The 21,732-nt window shown below is 54.5% G+C and overlaps 8 protein-coding genes across 8 annotated transcripts; 4 read left to right on the top strand and 4 right to left on the bottom strand.

Annotated features, from left to right (window-relative positions):
- Positions 1-1,281: 1,281 nt before the first annotated feature.
- Positions 1,282-3,193, top strand: BBK36DRAFT_164433 (hypothetical protein; the record flags this gene model as incomplete). Its single annotated transcript, XM_024897757.1, has 4 exons — positions 1,282-1,329; positions 1,386-1,578; positions 1,644-2,458; positions 2,786-3,193. 4 exons carry the CDS (start codon positions 1,282-1,284, stop codon positions 3,185-3,187), a joined length of 1,458 nt encoding a protein of 485 aa, XP_024749275.1. The 3' UTR covers positions 3,188-3,193.
- Positions 3,194-3,548: 355 nt separating this feature from the next.
- Positions 3,549-4,511, bottom strand: BBK36DRAFT_1169634 (PHP domain-like protein; the record flags this gene model as incomplete). Its single annotated transcript, XM_024895341.1, has 1 exon — positions 3,549-4,511. One exon carries the CDS (start codon positions 4,509-4,511, stop codon positions 3,549-3,551), a length of 963 nt encoding a protein of 320 aa, XP_024749274.1.
- Positions 4,512-5,363: 852 nt separating this feature from the next.
- On the top strand, positions 5,364-5,830 carry BBK36DRAFT_1120667 (hypothetical protein; the record flags this gene model as incomplete). The annotated part of the gene is made up of 2 exons (XM_024890725.1): positions 5,364-5,510; positions 5,621-5,830. 2 exons carry the CDS (start codon positions 5,364-5,366, stop codon positions 5,828-5,830), a joined length of 357 nt encoding a protein of 118 aa, XP_024749273.1.
- A 688-nt stretch (positions 5,831-6,518) lies between these two features.
- BBK36DRAFT_1120594 (glycosyltransferase family 1 protein) lies at positions 6,519-10,595 on the bottom strand (the record flags this gene model as incomplete). The annotated part of the gene is made up of 6 exons (XM_024890717.1): positions 6,519-7,669; positions 7,725-8,461; positions 8,516-9,283; positions 9,339-9,575; positions 9,627-10,284; positions 10,394-10,595. The coding sequence occupies 6 exons, from the start codon at positions 10,593-10,595 to the stop codon at positions 6,519-6,521; spliced, it is 3,753 nt and encodes a 1,250-aa protein (XP_024749272.1).
- Positions 10,596-11,850: 1,255 nt separating this feature from the next.
- BBK36DRAFT_1135598 (Pre protein translocase Sec Sec61-beta subunit) lies at positions 11,851-13,032 on the bottom strand. Its single transcript, XM_024892700.1, has 6 exons — positions 12,915-13,032; positions 12,865-12,867; positions 12,436-12,640; positions 12,239-12,334; positions 12,113-12,179; positions 11,851-12,063 (listed from the first exon to the last, which is right to left on the bottom strand). Exons 2-5 carry the CDS (start codon positions 12,865-12,867, stop codon positions 12,145-12,147), a joined length of 339 nt encoding a protein of 112 aa, XP_024749271.1. The 5' UTR covers positions 12,915-13,032; the 3' UTR covers positions 11,851-12,063; positions 12,113-12,144.
- A 1,442-nt stretch (positions 13,033-14,474) lies between these two features.
- Positions 14,475-16,005, bottom strand: BBK36DRAFT_1121007 (NIF-domain-containing protein; the record flags this gene model as incomplete). The annotated part of the gene is made up of 3 exons (XM_024890770.1): positions 14,475-14,786; positions 14,857-15,006; positions 15,067-16,005. 3 exons carry the CDS (start codon positions 16,003-16,005, stop codon positions 14,475-14,477), a joined length of 1,401 nt encoding a protein of 466 aa, XP_024749270.1.
- Positions 16,006-16,828: 823 nt separating this feature from the next.
- Positions 16,829-17,372, top strand: BBK36DRAFT_1141870 (hypothetical protein; the record flags this gene model as incomplete). The annotated part of the gene is made up of 2 exons (XM_024893485.1): positions 16,829-16,975; positions 17,049-17,372. The coding sequence occupies 2 exons, from the start codon at positions 16,829-16,831 to the stop codon at positions 17,370-17,372; spliced, it is 471 nt and encodes a 156-aa protein (XP_024749269.1).
- Positions 17,373-20,008: 2,636 nt separating this feature from the next.
- On the top strand, positions 20,009-21,519 carry BBK36DRAFT_1141869 (hypothetical protein; the record flags this gene model as incomplete). The annotated part of the gene is made up of 2 exons (XM_024893484.1): positions 20,009-20,768; positions 20,837-21,519. The coding sequence occupies 2 exons, from the start codon at positions 20,009-20,011 to the stop codon at positions 21,517-21,519; spliced, it is 1,443 nt and encodes a 480-aa protein (XP_024749268.1).
- Between the last annotated feature and the right edge of the window lie 213 nt (positions 21,520-21,732).

Below are 21,732 nucleotides of genomic sequence, written 5' to 3'. Positions count from 1 at the left end.
AACATGAAGACAAAAACTTCTTCGGCACCGAGATTCTTCATCTTCATCCCGACAGGATTTGCCGCTCTCAAAGAGGCTTCCTGCGATCTCAATCTCACGTCCTCCGCCTTGACAATCTCGTTTCAAGATTGTTTCTTCATGCATGGCGACGCCGTCTCGATGAACCCGGTCCAGGTCGAAAAAAGTCGTCCCACACCATGTCCGTTGTCGCTCAACTGCCCCTGCCCAATGCAACTGCCGCCCTGTTGACCAAACCTTGGGTACTGACGATGCGAAGAATGAATAGTTTCTACTACAATCGTGGAGTTCAAGCCGAGATCTGATAAGTCTGGGCGGCGTCGGCAATCCCCAACCCCCGGTGCCACGAGAACAGCCTTCTGCTATGCCTACGCTAAAATCACATCACATACATACATCCTTGGGCAAATTCACTGCCAAAACACAACACATCTTCGCGCCCAATCTACATGACATCGGAATCACCAATTTTCTGCACACGGCAATCGTCAATCACATGCAGCTCATCCATTGACGAGCTCAAGAAATGCCCGATGTCGATTTAGCTCAGCGGCTTCTGCCATAGTCCTTCTCTCGCCCCACCATCGCGAACCAGGCCTCATACAGGAGGCGTCTGAACCATGTCTCAGATCCAGGTCTAGCCCCGGCACGATGCCTGGAGCCTCGCTTCACGGGGTCGTCCGCCGACAGCCCAAGTATCGCAGTCTAGACCTCAACCGCCTCGCGCCGCCGTTTGAGCCGCGAATTGGCCTGGAGGCGGCGGCGTCTTGGCAATGCTCCAGACAGAGTCGGGTTTCGAGCATAGTCGAAGAAATGAAGGGCCTCGTCAGCCTGGCGCTTGTTGCTTGCCGGAGCCAGGTGCTTGGGCGGACGCGGCCCCTTCCTTTTCCCTTTCACGATGCTTCTTTTCTTGGACCGCTTCGTCTTCACTTTTCTCCAGTGTGATTTCTGTTCTTCTTTTTCACCCATCGTCCATTTGATCGGTGGTGATCTTCTTTACCCTCAATTTGGGATTACAGGCCTGGCGCCGCCTTTTACTCAACCGTTGCCGTTCACTCGTTAATTTTGCTTTCTCTGCTCGACCGAGAATTGATTCGGCATCAGTTACTGTTTCATTCCGATATCCAGCTGGCTGACATTCATCTTCTTCTTCATTTATTCTCTGCCTACTGTCTGAGTTGCGGAAACAGCCTCGCAGTCGCAGTCATTCTTTTCGTCTTTTTTTCCTTTTCTTTATCTATAGGTCCTGTTTCAGTACTCGCGATGAGGCCTACAATCTTTTACGCCGTGCTTGCTACTTCTGCAGTTCAGGTATGAGCCTCTCCGCAAATCAGAAACTCAAGAGTTCAGTAACTCATTACTCGCAGGGCGCCGTCCTCAACCGGGATGCCAATGGCAATCTGGCGAGGCCCGACAGTTTCTTGGATCGTTTAGGACATGCTTTGGGCAAAGGCAGACATCGGCACGAGAATGGGGGTGCCTTCAATACCATTATCACCGCCGTCACTGGAACTACTTCAGTCGCCTCGCCTTTGCTACCGACGACAACTCTCGCCCAAGGTAGGGCGCGCACGCTCATTCAGAAGCCGACGGATAGTGAACCATGAGACTAACATGGATGATAGAGCCACTTACCACGGCAAGTTCTGCTTCCGAGGTCACTTCGGAAGCGACGATCTCTACAGCCTCTTCATCGGCACCGATTATTTCACAATCGACGTCCTCGGCGGCAACAACCGTCCCTTCGGAGACGATTGCAGCCCAAGAAACATCCGCTACTGCACAGACAACCCCTTCGCCGGTGATTGTCACTCTTCCCCTGCAGTCAACTGCCCCCGCGGAAACCTCTGTACCAATCGAAACGGCTGCACCCGTGGAAACGTCTGCCGCTCAAAAGACGACTTCTGCTCTGGACACAACTGCTTCTTCGGATTCATTGGCTACTTCAACGACTGTCCTTGCCGTACCCACCGTCCCTCCGGCAGTCTCTTCTCCTCCGGCGATCACGGTTCCCGAGGCCTCTCCGGTCCAGACGTTCCCTCAGTTTGTCACCCTGATTCCCGGAGCCGATCCTGCTGGTGCTCCTCCTGCTGGTGCTCCTTCTGCTGTTGCACCTCCTGCTAGTGCACCTCCTCCTCCTCCACCGGCAAACCCCGTGGTCCTTCCTTCTGTCTTCACTGGGTTCATTACCCTCATCCCTGGAGCCCCTCCCGCTGGTGCTCCTCCGCCGGCAACGACTGTTGTGCAAACTCCCCCGGTCCAGACGTTTCCCGGCTTCGTCACACTCATTCCAGGAGCTCCTCCTGCCGCCCCTCCCCCTCCGCCAGCGACTACCGAAGTACCTCCTCCTCCGGCCGAGACTGTCCCTCCTCCTCCAGCAAGCACCGAGACCGTTCCTCCGGTTGGAACTGTGACTTCGGCCCCGCCCCCGCCGCCTCCGGTATCGACAATTTCGTCTGCGACCGAACCCCCCGCGACCAGCTCTACGGCTGCCCCTGCTACGAGTGCTTCATCCCCGCCACCTGCGCCTCCAGAAAGCTCTACAACAGCTCAGATTTCTACAGCCACCAAGACGTCTGCAACGACCGAGGCGTCTGCAACGACCGAGACTTCTGCAGCTACCGAGACTTCCACAGCTGCCGCTACTTCTACGACTTCTGAAAGCTCGACAACAGCCCAGAGCTCTACAACAGTTGCGTCTACATCTGCCTCCTCTGCGACCACCGGTTCCGCGACAGTGACAGCTTCACCTAAGTCCAGTACGCAGCCTGCGTCAACCACCTCTGCCGTAAACACTTCAGCAGCAGCTTCGTCAAACTCGACCGTCGCATCAGGGGCATCGACATCTGCTGCGGCTCCCACCACTACGGCTCCTCCCGAGACGCCAGCGATCGCTACTGCTGCACCTGAACCCGCTGCCCCAACTGGGCCAGCCAGCAGCCTCGTACTGGGTAACCTTGCTCCCAGCGCTCCCTCGGCAGATGAACAGCCAGGTTTCTTCATCCCTCCCGCAGCACCCACCGTACCCGTGGCTTTCTCCGCGCCGCCGCCCGATCTCCAAGGATATGAGCTGAGCAGCGCGCTCAACTTGGGCGCCTTGGTCGGCGTTCCAGCGGCTAAGCCGACAAAAGTGTCTGCGGCAGCGGCACCTACCCTGGTCATTGGGTAACTGGCTGCCTAGAAAATGAAGAAAGCTGGTGTAGGATGTAAGGGGGCGAAAGAGAGGAGGCGTAATGGGTGTAGATGTGCAGGGTTAATGGAGTTTGGACAACTTAGAAAGAATTTGAGATACCATTTGTAGCCATCACAGTTTGCTTAAGAATGAAAAGACACGAATACTTGCACATAGGTAATATATTGGTTTCAAAATCTTTCCGGCGAGAGCCTGTAAACCGACGGGAACCGGCATTGTTCTCGTCTTTCCTCTCCTCTGGGGTATCATGCCTTGTAGCGCCTCCAATGCTGCGTTTCGGGTAAATGCAAACGTCCACAACGTCTCAAGCTCAGCGTATATAAGCACCAATGGTGCGTCATGACGCCTTCTTTTCAGATGCCGCTCCCCTTGCCGCCAGTTTCATCTTCTTGGCCCCCCGCTTGCTCGTAGGCTGAATATCGTCCCCGCCGTTCTTGCGCTTCTGGTTCTTCCTCTTACCGCCCTGTTCCGCCGCCGAAGACTGGTCGTCCGTCTGCTCACCCTCGACGGCCGCAGGTTTCTTGACAACCTGGACGATGTTGATGACGCCCCTGAAGCCGTCCCTCTTCAAGCCCTCGTTGACGACGACGCCCCGGGGTATGGTGCGCAGGCCCTCCATGGCCTTTTCGCTCTGGAGCCCCCAGACGCTGAAGAGGTTGACGACGTCGGCGGGGGCGCGCAGGCCGAAGGCGGACCTGGCCTCGGAGCTGATGACGATGCCGCGGCCGCGGGTGGCGCGGATGAGGCTGGTGGCGTTGGAGATGAAGTTTGCGCGGGCGCGGGGGTCGGGGGCGGCGAGGGCCTGGGCGTAGCACAGCTCGAAGCGGACGCCGCGGGAGACGGCGGCCATGCAGGGTTTCGGGCGGAAGTAGAAGGGGAAGTGCTGGGACATGTCGAGGGAGATGAGGGGGATGTCGAGGGTGAGGCAGGCGTTCTGGAAGGCCTTTTCGGTGAGGGGCCGGATGGCGAGGATGTCGTAGACGGAGGTCAGCGAGGGGAGGCGGTAGTTTGAGGCGGAGGGGTCGGCGAGGGGGAGGGTTGCGCGGTGGAGGACGTGGGGGAGCTTTGTTGTTGCGCTTGCTGCTGATGAGGACGATGATGAGGAGGAGGAGGAGGAGGATGTTGTTGAGGAGGGTAGAGGTGGAAAGGGCGCTGTGGGGTTTGCGGGAAAGGGGAGCTCGAGGGTGTGGTTGAGGGCGACGGTGGTGAAGCCGAGGGAGCGCGCGGTCGCGAGGGTCTGGAGGAGGCGGTCGGTGGGCGTGGCGGGGGACCAGGCGATGTTGAGGTCGTAGAGGGCCATGGTTGGGAGGTTTTGGGGTTGTTTTGTGTGCCCTAGCTGGGCATTCCGGAGGGGTTGTGAGCTGTCTCGTGAGGATGGTCAAAATGCGTCTGGTCGTCAAAATGGTTTTTGTTGGAGGTGATTTGAGCGAGTGCGGCGTTGTTTTCCGGCTGAGATGAGGTAGAGCGCAAAGAGACGTGAAAGTTTGCGATAGCTTTTTCTTTGGTGTTGAAGGCTGCAGGAAATTCTAGCTTATCGGATTTGTTGGCGCGTTGTCGGCGATGGGATTGGTGTGGGGTCTCTCGCAGGTACCGCTACCTTGATACCAGAAGCTGCAGCGAAGCCTGATGAAACGCTAGGCCATATCGAGACAGCAAGCAGAGACGACTGAAGGGATGAAGAAAAGCTTGAGTTGACGCCAAGATGACTTAATCAATCTTCAAACAGGTCTCCAATGCAGTAGTTTTGTCTTTACCTATATCAACTGATCAACTTTGGATATCTCAATACTTTAGGTAATGAATGAGATGTAATGTAGAAGCAGTGAATAGGTACTCGTAGAAGCTGTATAATGCAAGGTACATCGGACTTTGAACCCTTACCCTTGAAAAGCAGACGCCCTCTCGCGGAGGGGAACAGAAGCATCATCATCAGCCATCAAATCAGCAGACCGGCCGAATATAGTAGTAGCTTGGCGCATACGTACTCCCCTTGCCTCTTTTCTGCTCTCCGCTTCTTTTCGACGGGCTACACAGCCTCACTTTTTCATCTTTTCTCGTTTCTTTCCTCACCTTCATCTTTAACCAGTCTTCATTCCCAATTGTTTCTGAGATATCTACGTAAAAAGGGAGTTGCAAACCTAAATCCGCAGCCATGGTCTTCTTCTTCTTCGTCTGCGGCGAATACACCTTCCGCTCAGAGGTCAAGGGCTACGAGGGCATCATCTGCCAGTGCCACAACTGCGGCAACATGTCCGCCCGCGTCATCAAAAGCCGGCCCTTTTTCACCTTTTGCTTCGTGGTGAGTTACTACTAAATTTCCCTTTACCTTTGCCTTTTTTTCCTCAGAGAAAAAAATGTCGTTTTGGCTAAAACTGTAATCATGTTTGATTTGTTATCAATGTGTTTCAGCCCATTATACCCTTCACCATATCAGGCTTCGTCGAAGTAGTCTGCCACATATGCAACTTCAAGCAGCCCCTCAAGAACAGGCCCGACGTCGTGTCCATGGCCAACGGAGGGGCTCCCGCCGCCGCCGCCGCTGGGCCGTACCCGCCGCCCGCGAATCCTGGATGGGGGCAGCGGCAGGACCAGGGCCAGCCTCCCGCGAGATATGGCTAACTTTTGAAAACGACAAACTTCGAACTGTTGCAAAAGATGTGGTCGATAAGTCGTTCGCGAGGGGGCGCGGCCTGTGCAGAAAAAAAGGTCTGGCTTCACGGCATGAGAGGAGCATGCATGCGCTTCTGTATGCAGGTTCAGGTGTAACCATTGCGACGGTGAGGGGAGGTTTCTCCTCGGGCGCTTGATGAAACCTTTCATCTTGTCAACGACAAATGAGGGCGCATATATTCGACTCCAATGCCAGCGCACGATTCCCTAGAAAGGTCTCACCCCTCGATACCAGGTCCTTCAGTAACCGCAGGTACACGCGTGGAACAATGGCGAAGATGGGGAATCCAATCTCGACTACGCATCAGAGTTCTGCTGAGCAGATGTATGGAAAGGTTTTGAAATGGCCTCGCGGCGTTGGCGCATTGCAATTTTGAGCATAAGATACCCGGTGGATTCGTATTGATAGCTGTTCAAAAATATTGCTTTCTTCTTCTTTGCAAGATAGCTCATTAATCACTGGTTCAGAGATATTCTTCCATTTCAGTTCAATTTCAATTATTCGTCAAAAATAGAATGACCTGATGGGGTATTTCTTCACTTCGTGGACGAACGCGTCAGAATCAATGATTCGATGTACATTCTTTCACACATCGTTCAAGGCAGCTTTTCGACTTCAACCAATGCTGATTCAACCTCAAGCTTCAGGTGGCGCGGCACCACCCTCTCCGCTCAGCTTCAAGCTCTCCTCAATGGCTCTTCTCAACTCCTCGTCATCGTCGTCGGCATCCGCCACTTCTTTCCCCTTCCCCTTGCCCAGATGCTGTTTCCTATATTCCTCCTCCGCGAGGCTCTGCTTCTTGACATATTCCATCACAATGTCTTCCTCCGTCTTCTCGTGCTGTGCTCGCTGCATCTCGTTCTTGGATGCCTCGATAGCTCTCCGCAAGTGTTCCTCTTCCTCGTCATCTTCCGGCTGTTGAGAAGCAGAAGAAGTACGAGGCGGAAGGGAGGGGGGCGGCTTGCGTGATGCTTCAATAGCCCGCTGCAGGTCGTCATCGTTGTCACTCATCGGCGTAAACGCCGAGCCGCTGCTGCGCGCCTGGTCCTCGTAAGCTGGTGGTGCCGCGGTACCAACGGCGTCGAGCCCCTGGGTGATGCCAGAGGCTTGGGGCACGGACAAATCTTCCCCATGTCCGACCAGGCTTTCGCGAAGAGCCTGCTCAATCAAGTCCTGGTATTCCTCATCCGTAACTTTATAATCCTCATCCTCAAAGACGTCGTGGTGCTTGACGTTCGATTTCAGAACGACGGGGTCGGGAAGAGAACCCTGCTGCCGCATTGCCTTGACACTCTCGCGAATAGCCGCCTCAATCATGGCGTCTTCCTCTGCATCGCCACGAGAGGTCTCCATGACTGAGGCTCTGATGGCCGCCTCGAATTCCGTGTCAACAGCAGACGATGTATCCGGAGCTCTCCCAAGGGGGGAACTAGAGCGCCCGGTGGTTCGGCCTGGTTGCTGCTGCTTTGGATTTCCCAGCGCGGCGCCGAGTTGACGCCGTCCTTCTAGGAGAGGTGAGCGCCAAAGGCTCGATCCGTCTCCGGAACTGACTCGGGAGTGCCCTCGTTCCTGGCCTTTGGCGGTTCGTTGTTGAAGAGCCCCTAGCTCAGCATCGTGTTTCCAGCGTGTAACAATATCCGCCTTCTCTCCTTCCGATGCCATTTGCAGTTCCCGTTCGCCCTGAACGACCCTTGAGGTGATGATATAGTTCTGCACGCTCCTGGACAGGAACTTGTTGAGCTCAGCATACGCACCTTGCATCATGTATGCTGGAAGGCCCCAGAAGCCTGGCACGCAAGGTTAGCACATCTCTCAGATAGCAGGTATACGGATGTCACTCACCTGCCGCGGGTTTAGCGATAAGTCCTCCAATGCCTTTTCCAAAGCCCTTGATCAGCCCGGCAGCACCTTCTTTCTGCGCCCCTCTCATCGGCTGCGTAACAAGACCTGAGATCCCATCAAAAAGACCGAAGCCAAGCTCTTTGCCCGCAACCCGTACGCCGCTGTTGAAGTCCGTCACCTTTTCAATCGTTCGGACTGTATCATCATTGTACAGCCGCGGAACATTCCTGAATCCTTTGGCGAGACCGAGGCAGAAGTTCATAGGAGATTTGACTCCCGTAGTCACAATACGTCCAACATTCCTGGTCGTGCCAACTGCAGCCTCCATGGTAGTGGCAGAAAGCGCCCTTCGACGGGACGATGATCGGCTTCCTCCACGACTATCAACGGTAGGAGATCGCGTCCTCCCTATTTCAGCTGGTAATGAGGGAAAATGGGTGAGTGGCGTCACAGAGCTGGCATCACCCGCGGTCTCTGCAGCGCTGGCTGCTGTCGGAGTCCTTGTTCCAGAGCGCCCTTTGATCGAGTTGGGTTTCGATCCTGCGTCGCTGTCATCGCCGCTGGCTTGACTGGCGGCATCCTCCTTCTCTCTAGCTTTCCTGGGACTCTTGAGTATGTCCAGAGGCATGTCTACTATAGCCATCCCTATGTCGCTTATATCGGTCACCAACGAGGTAGCGCCCGCGGTGATTGGGTCAGGAGGCTGGTCCTCTGTGTTATACTCGTATGGACGGTATCTAAACAGCCAGTAAGTATCGGATAGGAGACCATGTATTGTAGGTTTGTCTTACAGTTTCAAGTCGGAATATTGTAAGAGACCTCGTTTGACGAGAACAGCGGCAGCCAAGGGGCTGAGTCGCACTTTTGTCCTTTTCAGACGCCAGGCCGCAGCTCGACTGGGAGCCACGGAGCAGCGAAGAGAATCCACATCGAGATGATTATGAAAGCTTCGGCTTCCAGCCTCCGCACCCTTTTCCTCTCGTATCCTGTGGCCAAGTGCCTGGGCCTGAGCCTGAGTCTCTGGTTGGAGACAGAACTTGATCGCCTCGGCAAGTTTCTCGGCTGTCAAGGCCTTATGGGGAATTGGGTCAGGCCCAGCCTTGGCTCTCGCGACCATGGCTCCCCAAAAGGGCTGGTCACCGAAGAATGGAACGACGACAGTGGGTTTGCCTGCTTTGATGCCAGCTGCGGTCGTTCCAGCGCCGCCGTGGTGGACAACGCAAGAGACTCTCTCAAACAGCCAGTCGTGGGGAACGTTACCGAGCATGAATACACCATCAGGCACCCCTACCGCATCGATTCCCAGACCTCCCCAACCTTTCGAGACTAGAGCTCGTACGCCGGCCAGGTGGATAGCGTCCAGTATAAGCCTAGTCATGGCATTGGGATCGTCCACCACAATGGAGCCAAAGCCGATGTACACCGGCGGAGGACCAGCCTCTAAAAAGGCAGCAAGATCGGGCTCTGGCGTGTAGGAGGATGCAAGATTCAAGAAGAAAAAGCCCGCAACGTCAATGTTTGGGCCCCAATCATTTGGCTTCGGAATCAACGCAGGCGACCTATGGATATGCGATTAGAAGAGGGATCATAGATGGTCTGTAGATCAGAACATACCAGCAGTAAGTATAAGAAATCTTGAGTCTGTTGAGAAGCCCTGGGGCCCAGATGAGGGAGAGGGGAGCAAGATCCAGGGCATTTTCGCGGAATCGATTAATGATATCTCCCAGTCCCTGCCATGTCATCATTTCCACGAGCGTGTAAGTCAAGTAGTTGGTGAGGACATCGTCGGCATTTGAAGATTGGATATTAGCAAGGGGGTGAGGGAACGCTCGCGTAGGAGTCCAAGGCATTCTGGCAGACTTGTTAGCCGTGAGTATGTTCGGGACTTGCGGCGATACTCACGTAAACATCATGTGCAACGGAATTCCAAGCTTTTCTGCAATGTGAATATGAGCGAAACTAGGCGGATTCGCGATGATGGCGTCGGCGACGAATGGCTCGTGATTGGGGTCTCCAGGCATGCCGGCTGATGGATCCCATTGCTCCAGTCTCCTATGCGGTTCCGGCGGCGGTCCGAGTCCATCTCCTGCCTCAATGCAAGATCTCCAGCACCCCATCATCATCTCCTGGACGCCCTTTCGGCGCCTTCTGATTTCTCCGCTCTTCAGAGCGTCTATACCCGGCATGAGACCTGGGTGCTTTACCATGAAAGCCATCAGTTCAGCGGGGTCTCCTCCTATGCTGAAGAACTCGAGGCCATTCTCTTCGACAAACGTCTTGAACGTCGCATGCGTTGCGATACGGATCCGGTGGCCGTACGTGTCTTTCAGGACTTTTCCAAGAGCAACGAATGGCTGGACGTCGCCGCGCGATCCAACAATCTGAATGACGATGTTGAGGCGTGGAGGGTGTTCCTTGCCAGGCTCACCAGCGAGACTCGGCAACGTATACGCGGGTGGTAATGATGGCTGGGCGGCAATCTGACTGGCGATACTCGGCGCAAGAAGCTCCGCAAGTCTCTTATTCTTGGTGTGGATATTGATGTTGACTCTTCCATCGGCTAGAAACTCAGGTGTCAGAACACACACTCTGTCCCATCTCAGAAACGCCAATAACCCCTCGCCATCCCAGTGCGCCCAAAGAGCCAAAGAATCGTAGTCATTACACACCTGTCAAGATGGCTCCAGCCTCAAATCCTGATCGCGAGAACTGCAGCTGATCGTGATGGCTTCCATATGCCGGAGGCGCATCGGCAGGCACCTCGAGGGTTGGGAGGACGAAGCCATCCGTCACCACAGCTTCTGAGGCGGGCGGGGGTCTCGATGAGGGCTCCCGCCTGGACTTGTTCCATTGGTTCTCAGTTGTCGCCATTGTGAAAGAATTGTCGAAGAAGAATCAGGGATACGGTATTCTCGTCCAGATATGGCTGCAGCAGTGAAGGATCGAAGAGAGAGCCTGAAAAATGCCAAGCTGAGGTAGATAATATCACCTGCAGAGATTCAGAGGCATCGTTGCCCTGGAACTGGTGAGCGGTCTTTAAGCTTGGCAGCGCATTGTGCAAGCAATCCAGATCACAGAAATCGCAAATGGTAGCACAAGGGGTAGAATGAAATCGAGATGGCTGAAACTTGATTCCAAGGGCAAGGCGATGACGTGTGGCCTTTGTGAGAGGCCTCTCTGTGTTGGGACCCTGCTTGTGCCTTTTGGATATCATTCCTGCCTACCAGCAGACGTACGACTTGACGTTGGACCCTTTGCTCCGCTACTCGTCCCAGCGTCACTGCCATGTATGCCTAGCGGAACCGCTAGTGTCGAATGTCCACTATAACAAGATGCTGCAGCGGTTGAGCGCTTCAGGTCGTCCGTCTCTGTGTGGCTGTGGGCGAGCCGTACAGGCAGACCTAGCGGGCTGTGATTAGCAACATACTACAGGGCCAGGCCAGTCATTACAACAGCCCACTAGGTAGGTGATGGGGGGCAAACAGTCCTGAGAGAAACACATACAACGAGTGGCATGGAATCATTAGTACCCTGAGCTATCTGCATTTGGCAAAATGATGTGAACCACAGGAATATTCGAGATTCGTGATGCTTCAATTATGTACAGCAGTTGATTACCTCATCTAAGAGAATCATCTATTCGCTCCTGCTGAAAGAACCTAAAAGCACCTTGAAAGCAGCGGCTGATCCGTACCTGCCTCGGCACTGTAGGTACACCCATATGGAGCCGTGTACCTCAGGAAGGCACAAGGGCGGTTTGTAGGGAACTCAGTTTTAAGGCAACTTCTAAATACATGTATATGTCGATGAAACGGAAACGACCACAGCCACAAAGTAGAAGCACGTAGTGAATCCCGAGCAAGAGTCGCCACAGGATTATAGGTAGCTCGACAGTTGCCACCAACTCCTGAAGTGGCTTCTGCGTTCGATTGATTCGTCTTCGGAAACCTTCATGGCTCCGTAGCGATCGATATGCGAGCCGGGGCTGGACTCGATTCGAACAGTCAAAGCAAGCGAGTCTCATTCATACCTACATGGTCTCCATGGGTAAATGCAGAAATCTCCCAATTGACAAGGCGCCTTCAAGAGGGAGAAAAAAAGGAAAGAATGCAAACGAAATTAGAATAGCCGTTTTGCTCATATAGTACAAAATATCATTAGTCGCTCTCAGACTCCATGGTGATTAAGGGCCAGGTCGAGTGTATCCCACCAAAATTCCATACATCCTGCTTCTGTGTAAGTCAATTGTTTTGTTGGTTTTTGTCCTTTTTGCTTCTCTTGCGCCTTGACCCTTCGCATCAGCTTGAACTCGGCCTGTTCAACCCGAGCCGCCGCGGAACCCGTTTCTCCCTTCCCCCTTAGACCATTGTCGTGCTCCCCCTCTCACTCCTCGTATCATTTCGGCCACCATATAACGTGTTTAGCTCGAGAATTTGCGGCTGATCTTGGCAATGACTTTATCGAAACGTTAGGAAACATAGTATCATTAGCAGTTGAAGAAAGATGGGACTCACTGTGCAGAGCAACAACGCTGAAGATGAAAACCAGGGACAGAACAAGAACAACAACGGGGTCAACCTTCAGTCCGGGAGACTCGTCCGTGTAGAGTCCTATAAGCGTCCTTCTCGTTAGCCACATTCTCACAACTCAACCCGAGCTATGCCACAATAGGGCCATATATGCCTGGTAACAAGCACAGAGCGTAACGTACTCAGCATAGTGCTGCTGGAGCCGCCAGCGCCAGCAGCCCGTGTGCTGCTCGGCCGAGCATTGGCAAGCTTCTCCTTCTGATCAGCAGCGGCACGTCGACGGATCGCAGTTCGAGGGCCGCCGGGAGGCGTGGGAGAGGAAGGTCGGCTGATGCTGGAACCGCTGGCCGCGGCAGGGCCATTGGCGGGTGAAGAGGGACGAGAAGACTGCAACCACGAGGCGAGGCAGGTTAGCATTGGACACACCTCGCAGGGACATTTGTTCGCATATTCGCCATTCAGGCTGCCGCAGTGCGCGTGTATTGGGATGCAAGCAATGCGCATGACAACACATCAGTTCTTGTGACGCGATTCCCAGCGCCGCAAAACCGCAGCATCATTGAAACAGCCCAGAGTGACGGAAAGAAGCAAGGAGCGGGAAACGCGCATACCATTGTGAAGGAGTGTGTTGGGGTATATGAAGAACAGAGGACACGACCGAGAATCACTGCAGGACTCTTGAGGTCGAATTGGCCAGAGAATCAGGTGTATGGGCTTTAATAGAAGGACTGGAAGTTCTGGCGCAAAGGCTCCCGGGCGGGTGAAATTGTGGCCCCAAACGGCCAGATCCCAAGTTAAGGCCACATTCACACAAATGCCAAAAGCGGCGGCCGAACATTTCTCCGCTACCCCAGAGGAGAGACATTGGAGAAGCTGAACCCACCAGAACATGCAGCTTTTAGCGCAACGCGGCTTATCTTAGTCGAGCTCAAGCAACCTGCTTCGAGTTATCGAATTCATTCCAAGAGTTGTCCCATTTTGCATTACAATTCGATAAGGCCAAGGCAAAGTAAGGCCATTAAATATATACAGATAATCATGGTGCAATAGCTTAAAGACCAGCTGAATGCTTGACAAAAACACAATTACCAGTTGCTGCATACAGCATAATACCTCTTAGGCTATGAGAATCAATGAATCAATAATAACAAGCAAGAAACAGACAGAAAGAAAGACAAGTCAAAGCTGGATATTTCACCGCCTGTAGCCCAAGAACCCGCAACAAAGAAAGACTCCCCTATTAACATATATTCTGAGTATCTCACATTGATTCATTACTAAAGGCCATAGAGGCTCGGGGTATTTTTACAATTTGGGGGAGACTATGTATAACGGAGGCCCTGGCCAAAACCTCCAACCTTCGCTAATCATGTTCGCCTCCGCTTCAACGGACTCCGCATCAAACTCGCTGTCCTCCTTCAAATCCTGCTCGCAGGCTCGCTGCGTGGTATGTGTATAGTTCAAAAACGATGCAAGACGGGCAAAAGACAAGTGTGAAAAGAAGAAGAGAAAGAAGAAAAAGAAGAAAAAAGAACACAAAGGGAATCACAGAAAGAGGGAGAAGAAAAGAAAAGAAGAGAGAAGAGAAGAAAGAAGCAAAAGGACAAGAGTGAGAGTGTGAGAGAGATAGAGAGAAAGGGGGGGAAAGGCGCCAGCTTGCCAGAAGAAGGTAACAGCATAAACAGCCCGGGCATTGCCAGCAGTCTTTGGTAACACGCTGGAAATAGGAGGCTCTTTCTGCAGAAGCCCACTGCGGGCCCATGTTTGTTGCCCACGCAGTGAAGTTCCGGGAAGTATTCATAGTCTTCAAAAGAATGACACATTCTCATCCCAAGATGCGATCTCGGACCCCCTTCTTTTGGTGCGTGTGCCCTGGAGCGTTTCCGTCATTCTTTCCTTTCGAGTCGTTCAGGTGCGTTTGCGGTGTCCGTTGGAGGTCTTTGATCAACTCGAAATTCCCGGCCGGCTTCAACCCTCTGCTCGGTCATCGTTGACTGAGAATGGAAGAATGAGAAAAAAAGGGAATTGCCGCAGACCAGAGAGCTGCGTTCCATAGATCAAGGCCGATTATATAAGATTAGACAGTACATCTACCCCCGGAAACGAAGAGATTTCAACCAAACGCCTCCCGCTATGACGGCAATGCTGCAGTTCGGGCTGTTGAGTTTTTGTGCTGAAGAGAAGGAAACAAAAATGGAAGGAAACGGTTGTGTATGGTATCTCAGAGAGTGACGTCAAGGACCAGGCTGACATCGGCAACGTTGGGGCTGGCGAGGTCTTCGAGAACGGGTATAAGGTCCAGCAGCTCGTTGTCGTGCGCGTCAGAAAACCAGCTGCTGATCGGAACAGCGTGCTGGGGGTGGAATATGTAGGAGGTAGGCGAGTTGTCGATGATGATGGTGTCTTTCAAATCTCGTCCAACTTGCGAAAGGTCCTTGACATAGTTTCCTTGGTGGTTGTAGCAGCTCTCTCGGAATAGACGGTGATGAACAACGTTGTGTATATCTAATTGGTCTAGCAGAGGATCGCCGTACTGTTTCACGAGTCGAAAACGTTAGTCCAGGCAAATCCCATCACAACGGGTGGGGAAACGCTGCACGTACCTTGGAGACTGATGCGGTAAAGACGACTACTTCGTAAAGCTCTCCGACTCTCTTCATAAACTCGTCTACACCAGGTCGCTTAATGACATACACGTTATGATAATTGCCTTCTATTTCAACCGGTATTGTGAAGTCGGCTTGATGAAGAATCTGGAGCATTTGGTTAGCCCACTCATTTCGTCCTCTACTTCAAGAGAGAGAAAAACAAACCTTGAATGAGCTGTGAACCAAGGTTTCGTCAAGGTCCAAAACTAGACATTTCCTTCCTTTGAGCTCCGGGGTGATGGGTGGCAATAGCCACTTCTGAGGCTCTGGTGCCGAAGGGCCCTCATCCGTGAGGGGGAGCGCTGTGGTCACCAGAGGGCCGGGGGCCGGGCCAGGCGGCGGAGGGGGGAGCGCAGCTTCGTGGGCCTCCTGTTGTACGACCTCGGGCTGCACGTCCCGGGCTTCCTCGACTGCTGGCACGTCTCGCATCTCCACGTCGTCGACCACCTCTTCTATTTCTCGAACTTCTTCGTTCGGCTCTACAGGGCTCGGAGGGTCGACGGTAACGGCCGGGGCGACGTCTTTTGATTCTTGAGTCGTCGGCTCCTCCTCCACTTTGGTCTGGCCCTGAGCGCTGCTCGACGGGACGCCATGATCCTTGGCCGGGGGAGCGGTGGTTGCTGGAACGGGGGGCTTTTCGCTGCTCTGCTTCGTCGGGGTCTGGTCTTGGGGCGTCTGCGTCCTTGACTTGGCTGTTATCGGCCTCGGGGGTAGTTTATCCAGTTTATGAATTCCCTGAGGAGAGTCGACGGCGTTCGCCGAGTCGGGCACGCCGCAGCATCCCAGGAGAGCCAGGAACCCACTGCTCTTCTTCCTCTTCCGTTTCTGCTCGCTTGCTGATGGAGAGCTGGGCTGCGAAACCTCGGTTGCGCGAGCTGGCTCGGCATCGCCACTGGAGCTGCCGTTTCGCTGTCTATCCAAAAAGCTTCCCTTGGACTCTCTGGACCTGCTGCCGATGCTGCTCCGCGGATCGGTAATGGTAGCGCCGCTCAAGCCGGTCGTGGTCGGCGAAGACTGGTTCCTCTGCTGGGATGACGATCGCGACGGCACTTTAAGGAGTCCCCGGCCCTTACTGGAGCTCTCCCCATCCTCCGGCATCAGCATGTCCTTTTCCTTGCCCAGCCCAGAACCAAGAGGAGCTCTGTCCTGCTTGAAGTCGACGACCGCGGGAGTTGCCACGGCTGTATCGGCCATTGTGAAGTCGCTGTGTAGAGCTTGTTAGCCTTCCCCATCCAACACTGAAGCGATAATAAGCCAACGCCACGGTGCAACCTGAAAATGGAAGCTCGGGGTGGCAGAGCTCCCAGCTTCAAGTTGGGCCGTGAAATGCGACGCACGACGGTATGACGAAGCGATGATGAACGGGAAGCCATCGCAGATGGACGAAACACCAAAGCATCGAGCCGATATGATCATGGACGCCGTCCGACTCGACAGCGGAGAGTCGCCATACCGGCCCTTGCGGCCAAGACGAGTAAAATTGCGCGAGCTTTAGCGCACCTGCTAATGCATCTTTGCACGTACCTCAAAAACACTCAGACAGCTAAGCAAGCTGGCTTGAATTTTCCAAGCTTCCAACGCAGACAAAAAAGGGAAGGAGGGAAAAAAAAGAGAAGAAAAAGGAAAAGAAGAAGAGTTGAAGATGTAAAGAGAGAGAAAAGAACGTCAGCCCACAAGGGGCGTTTTTTGGGCGGCGACGTGCCGTTCGTTGCTCCGAAATGCCCTTTTCTTGCAGCCAAAAATTACCGGGGTGTTGGCGAGGAGCTGAGACGCGCCCGACAGAGAGGGAAGATTTAGGGAGTCGAGACGATGGGCGCCCGTGCTTTCTGGTCGCAGAGAGACGGGGAGTCGGGGGGCAAAGACGAGGGCGAGCAGCTGAGGCAGCGGGTGGGCGCCAGTTGGGGGGAGCGATGGGCGACCGTTGACGATGAGCGCCGCGGCGGTTCGTGAGGGCGAAGTCAGGACTGGTCAGGCCAAAGTCGCGATGAGGAGGGACGATGGACAGATGGCCAACTGGATGGACGACGGAAGAGGCGAGGCGACGGCGGCCACGGCGTACATGGACGAAGTACAAGTACCGGCCGAGGGACTGCGAGGGCTCAAGCGAGATGATTGCCTTTAAACGTGATGGGTTTTGGCTGGGCCAGGTCGGGGATGGTCCGGCGTGCAGGGACGGGCTGGGGGAGGTTTTTGGGGGTGGTTCAAAGGTGTGGGTGGAGTGCTTGTCGAGATTAGCCAACGGCTCTAGCGACGCTGGGGCGTTAGTGGGGGAACAGCCAGCGACGGTGCGCGGGCGGCGGGCTGGCACGGTGCTGCAGGCGCTGCGGGTGCTGGCGGGCAGCAGCTGTGCCCCAGATGGCACCATCGCCGCGGCACCGCGTGACGGAGCTGCAGAGCCGCGCTCGCCCTCGCAGCACCGGCTTACTGTGCATTGCGGTCTCGGCGCACCGTGGGCGCTGTTAGGCCAGTAAATCGCGACCGCATGGCGCCCTGTCCCAATCTCCGCTAATGGCGGCCGCCAAGTTCTCATCTTACCGTCCAACGCTGCACCTGTGGGCTCCCAGGCGCTGCTCAGTCTTCCTGTTTAGGAGAAGCGTGGTCACGGCCGGCGCTCTGCACGGCGGCCCGCTCACACGCCTGCGACAGGGCAGGCTGGATTGTCTTGTCTCGTCGCTGGCTGGCTATACTACTACAAGGCCGTACGATGCAAGCCTCAACTGCCAATGCAGCAGCATCCATCCATACCTTGCAGCTGGAGCAGACGGGCGCCGTCGACCTGGTACGAGGCACGGAGTGCAGTCTGTCACCTACGGCGCGGTACCGAATACGCAGCAGCGGAAGGGCTCACAACTTCGCAACAGCTTGGACGCCGCCTGGCTCCGTCGACGCAGCAGAGCAGAGCAAAGCATAGCATCGATGCGTCTTTACTGCTGCACTCAACTGCGTTTGCGCCAAAAAAAAATCCGTCCATGGCCTGCCGCGGTTGGATGGTGGGTCGAGATCTCTGCTGCTTCCTGGGCATCCGAGCTCCTACTGGCCGCCGCCGTCAAGCAAATCACGAGCAGACAAAGGGAACCGGCTGGGAAAGAGGAAACAAAGGGAAATCACAGGAAAAGGGACCAGAGACGAGTCCTCCAGTCCGTCCTCCCCCAGAATCCCGGGCGCCATCCCACCCCCTCTCGCCCTGCGTGCCGAGTCAACAGCCCTGACCCGGGCGTCGTGATTGGCCGTATTGGCGCCCAGGCTTCGACCTGTTCACAATCCTGCCCAGTCGCGGCACGAGCACATCCGCCGAGCGAGTCGTCGTCGTTGGAGGAAAATCGGCGTCGAGGCCCTCGGTGAATGAGCGTGTTTCGCTTCGTATTGGCGGCATGCAGGCTGCCAGGAAGCATCACTCCTGGTCCCCCGGACGTGGGCGCGGGCCTCTGATTACGGAGCAGCCACGCATAATAAAACGGAGAAGAGCTGGACTGGATGGAGACGCCTCTCTGGCCCATGGAGCCTGCTATGGATCCCTTTTGCTGTGCTCGTATGGAGACTGGCTGACCGGCTGGGCCATGTACGAATACAATGTACGGCATCGGATGGAGTCTGTTTGATTGGCATGCCCGACCCCTCGTCGCACATGGCGGGCCAGCAGCTCCCCAAGCTCCCGTCCTTTTGCACATGCGTACAGGCTGCGGCCGTGCATGTGGCCAGCTGTTCGCGCAAGATGCCTGGCCCGCCCTGCTGTAGGTATGTAGTAGTATACTACTACTACCTACTATCGTACTGATATTCCCGGACGCAGAGGTTGCCGGGCCCAGGCTCGCACCAAGACCGGAGCTCAAGGACCAAGTACAAGTAGTTGTACCACCACAGGGCATCCACCCATCAGCTGCTGTATGTACGAGTATGTGGCTGCAGATTGCCCGTCGCACGGAGGAGCGAATGGCCCTTTGCTGTTGGTCCTGCGCTCATCTACGACGGAGAAGCTCCTGCTTGTGCTCCGCCCTTGGTGCTCCCTGGCAGCTGCTAACGGAACCAGATACCCAGCTAGTGCCCTATGGATCACGTCCGTCACATCTGCTAGGTCGCAGCGGTCTCCAGTTGAGGAGCGCGATGGAGCTGTTGCCAGGCCACGCAAATTTGGCTATCGATGGCTCTCGCAGATTAGGTGCCTGAGCCTCCTGGACAAGCTTTGTGCTAATTTTAGGCGCCCGGGTCTGGACTCGGTCAAACAACCTGAACATGCAGGGTAGGTTGAACGGGTAGATGAGATTGATGAGATGGGATGAGCAGCCAAAGAAGATCAATCCGCGCGTGATGCCTGCAGAGGCCATTTCTCTACCTTGCCTGTGTGAACAAAGAACTGTTGTGTCATTTTTGTTTCCCTCGTGTTGCCAGGTTTCTCTTGCCATAAATCTCGCAATTAATCTGAGGCTCTAGCGAGTTTGCCTCGGAGTGAGATGAAATCATAGATTGGGCAATCTCAACCACGGTCCTTGATCCGAACCCTGTCAAGTGAAATACCGAGTGATGAACCAATCACGAGCTGGGCCTTGAAGAACACCGGATTCAAACACACAGCGGACTTGAACAGCAAAGTACAAAACTTTGAATGCACCTCTCGCCTCAAAGCGCAGAGAACGAATACTACTACTAGTAGCAATAGAACTCTTCTGGCGTTTTGTATCGATTTGGTACTGGTACTTACTCCGTAGTACCTAATGCAGCCCTCCTTAGACTGGATCTGGCTGAAGATTCAGAGGAATTGCGGGGCCGCCTAAACGCGATCTGGAGCTTCTCTAAACGCTTTTGACTTTTTGCACAAAAGCAGAATGAACGGCCTCAGCCTCGACCTCAACTTCGACCTAAACACCCAGCGAACACAGAAATACATATTATCAAAGAATAACAAGCACCGCTGGAGTTGACTGAACAGCCGATAAAAGACGATGGGCTGAAGCCTTGCTCATGTCAGGTTCTCAGATATATCCCGCCCTAGGCCTCACCCACATTACCATGTAACCATCACCACGACGCCAGAAATTCCCCGCTTCAACACAGACACCTTTAGTGGCAATCAAGACCTTCAACAAACGCTGTCACTTTACCTTAAATCAACATGCCGAGGTGGAACCGCCTCCCGGAGGAGCTGAAGCTCCAAGTGCTGGACTTTCTCGCTCAGGATCCCTACAGCGGCAGCAGGCACGGGAGCCTGACCAACTACGCCCTTGTCTGCAAGTCGTGGCAGAGAATCTTTGAAGAGACCAACTTCCAGCGCCTGGTCCTCCATCAAAATGACCTGGATGGCGTTGCAAGGCTTCCCAAGCGGTGCAGGCCCTACGTCGCCCACGTCTGCCTTCGCATCGAGCTTAGCGAGTACGTGCCCTGGGCGGGTGAGCAGTTCGCAACGATCAGACCCGCCATTGTCAGGCCCGAAAGAATGGAGGACATAGCGGCAAATAACGAAATCATTGAATTGGCTGTCGGGAAGCTTTTCAGTGCGCTCAAGACTTGGGAGAGATGGGCCAAGCCGGATCATCGTATCACGCTGGAGATGAGTTTCCATTCGCCCAGTGACTCCAAATACGTTGGCAGAGGCATCCATGCAAAAGAGCTCGACAGGGGATTGCCCTCGATGACTGGCATCAGCCGTGCCGGAGCTGGTGATAGGATATTTGGTGGTTATGTACACATCCAATTCCACCAGCAGCTCCCTCGTCTCCATATGGTAGAACGGTTCATCATGCAGAGACACACACGCCGACAGCCCACTTCATTTACGATGCATCAATTGCTTTCCCGGTTCCCTAACTTGGAGGATCTGGTTTTTGAGCCATGGCAGCAGTATCTGGACACGTCGCAGGACCGCGTGGATGCAGGTACGTGGCATTTCGGCCTCGTGAATTCCAATGTCTTGATGTACTAACGTAGCTCTAATACTTTCCAGGATATGTCAGGCTCGTGAAGGGCTCGCTGCCAAAAGGACTAAAACATTTCACTTTTTTCGAGGATCATGACGAGAAGAGGACGAAATCGAGTCTGGCACAGGGAGTCCCGGCTCGAGTTCCAAACCCACATGTCAGTGCCGCTTTGGCGCAAAAAAGCCTCGGGCTCGAGACTTTCTCGGCTTCATTTCTTGTCGACGCGAGAGATTTCTTCCGGGCGTATAGGCGAGAGTGGACTTGGGCAAACTTGCGGTCCCTGACGCTGACGTCACAGTACCTGGAGATTACGCGAGGCTCTTACGAGATCAACGGCATGCTCAAGGGAGCTGCCGAAGCAGCGCTTGCCATGCCCGTGCTTGAGACCTTGGAGATCTGGAACGGGGGCCCGGGGCACGCGGCCGTCTTTCGGTACAGCGGGGGGAAGGGCGGAGCCACCTTGGAGTGGATCGGCACTTGGGACCTCTTCATCGACTCAGGAGTCGTTGAGGCCTGGGAGACGGTGGCCCTCAAGAGCCATGGGTGGCAGATGCTCGGTTTGGAGAAACATTTGATCCAGAACCCTCACGATATCCGGCGTCATGGAGACGCCATCAAGTTGCTCAAGACGAAGGAGCGGGTAATCCGTCCGCAGAGTCTGGAGGAGCTGCAATTTGAAGCCAAGGAGGGAGGCCTGTGCTTTCCATGATTTTGTTTGGCGGTGTTTGGGCAGTTTGGGTTATGTTGTGATGGCGTACTCGTATTGGAGTGGTTGAAGTGTTGACTTGAACACAGATATGCATGCTGATTGCACGATAGAGTGCTTGATAGAGTGCTTAACAGATTTGCTTTCCCTCACTGGGCCCTTCGGTATGATGATGATTCTCGAGTATCGTGATGGTAGTAACATCTCAGAGAACAG

Source organism: Trichoderma citrinoviride (genome assembly GCF_003025115.1).
Source record: "Trichoderma citrinoviride strain TUCIM 6016 unplaced genomic scaffold BBK36scaffold_8, whole genome shotgun sequence".
NCBI classification, from domain to species: Eukaryota; Fungi; Ascomycota; class Sordariomycetes; order Hypocreales; family Hypocreaceae; genus Trichoderma; species Trichoderma citrinoviride.
Note: the sequence above shows the minus strand (reverse complement) of the source record. Positions and strands in the feature narration are given on the sequence as shown.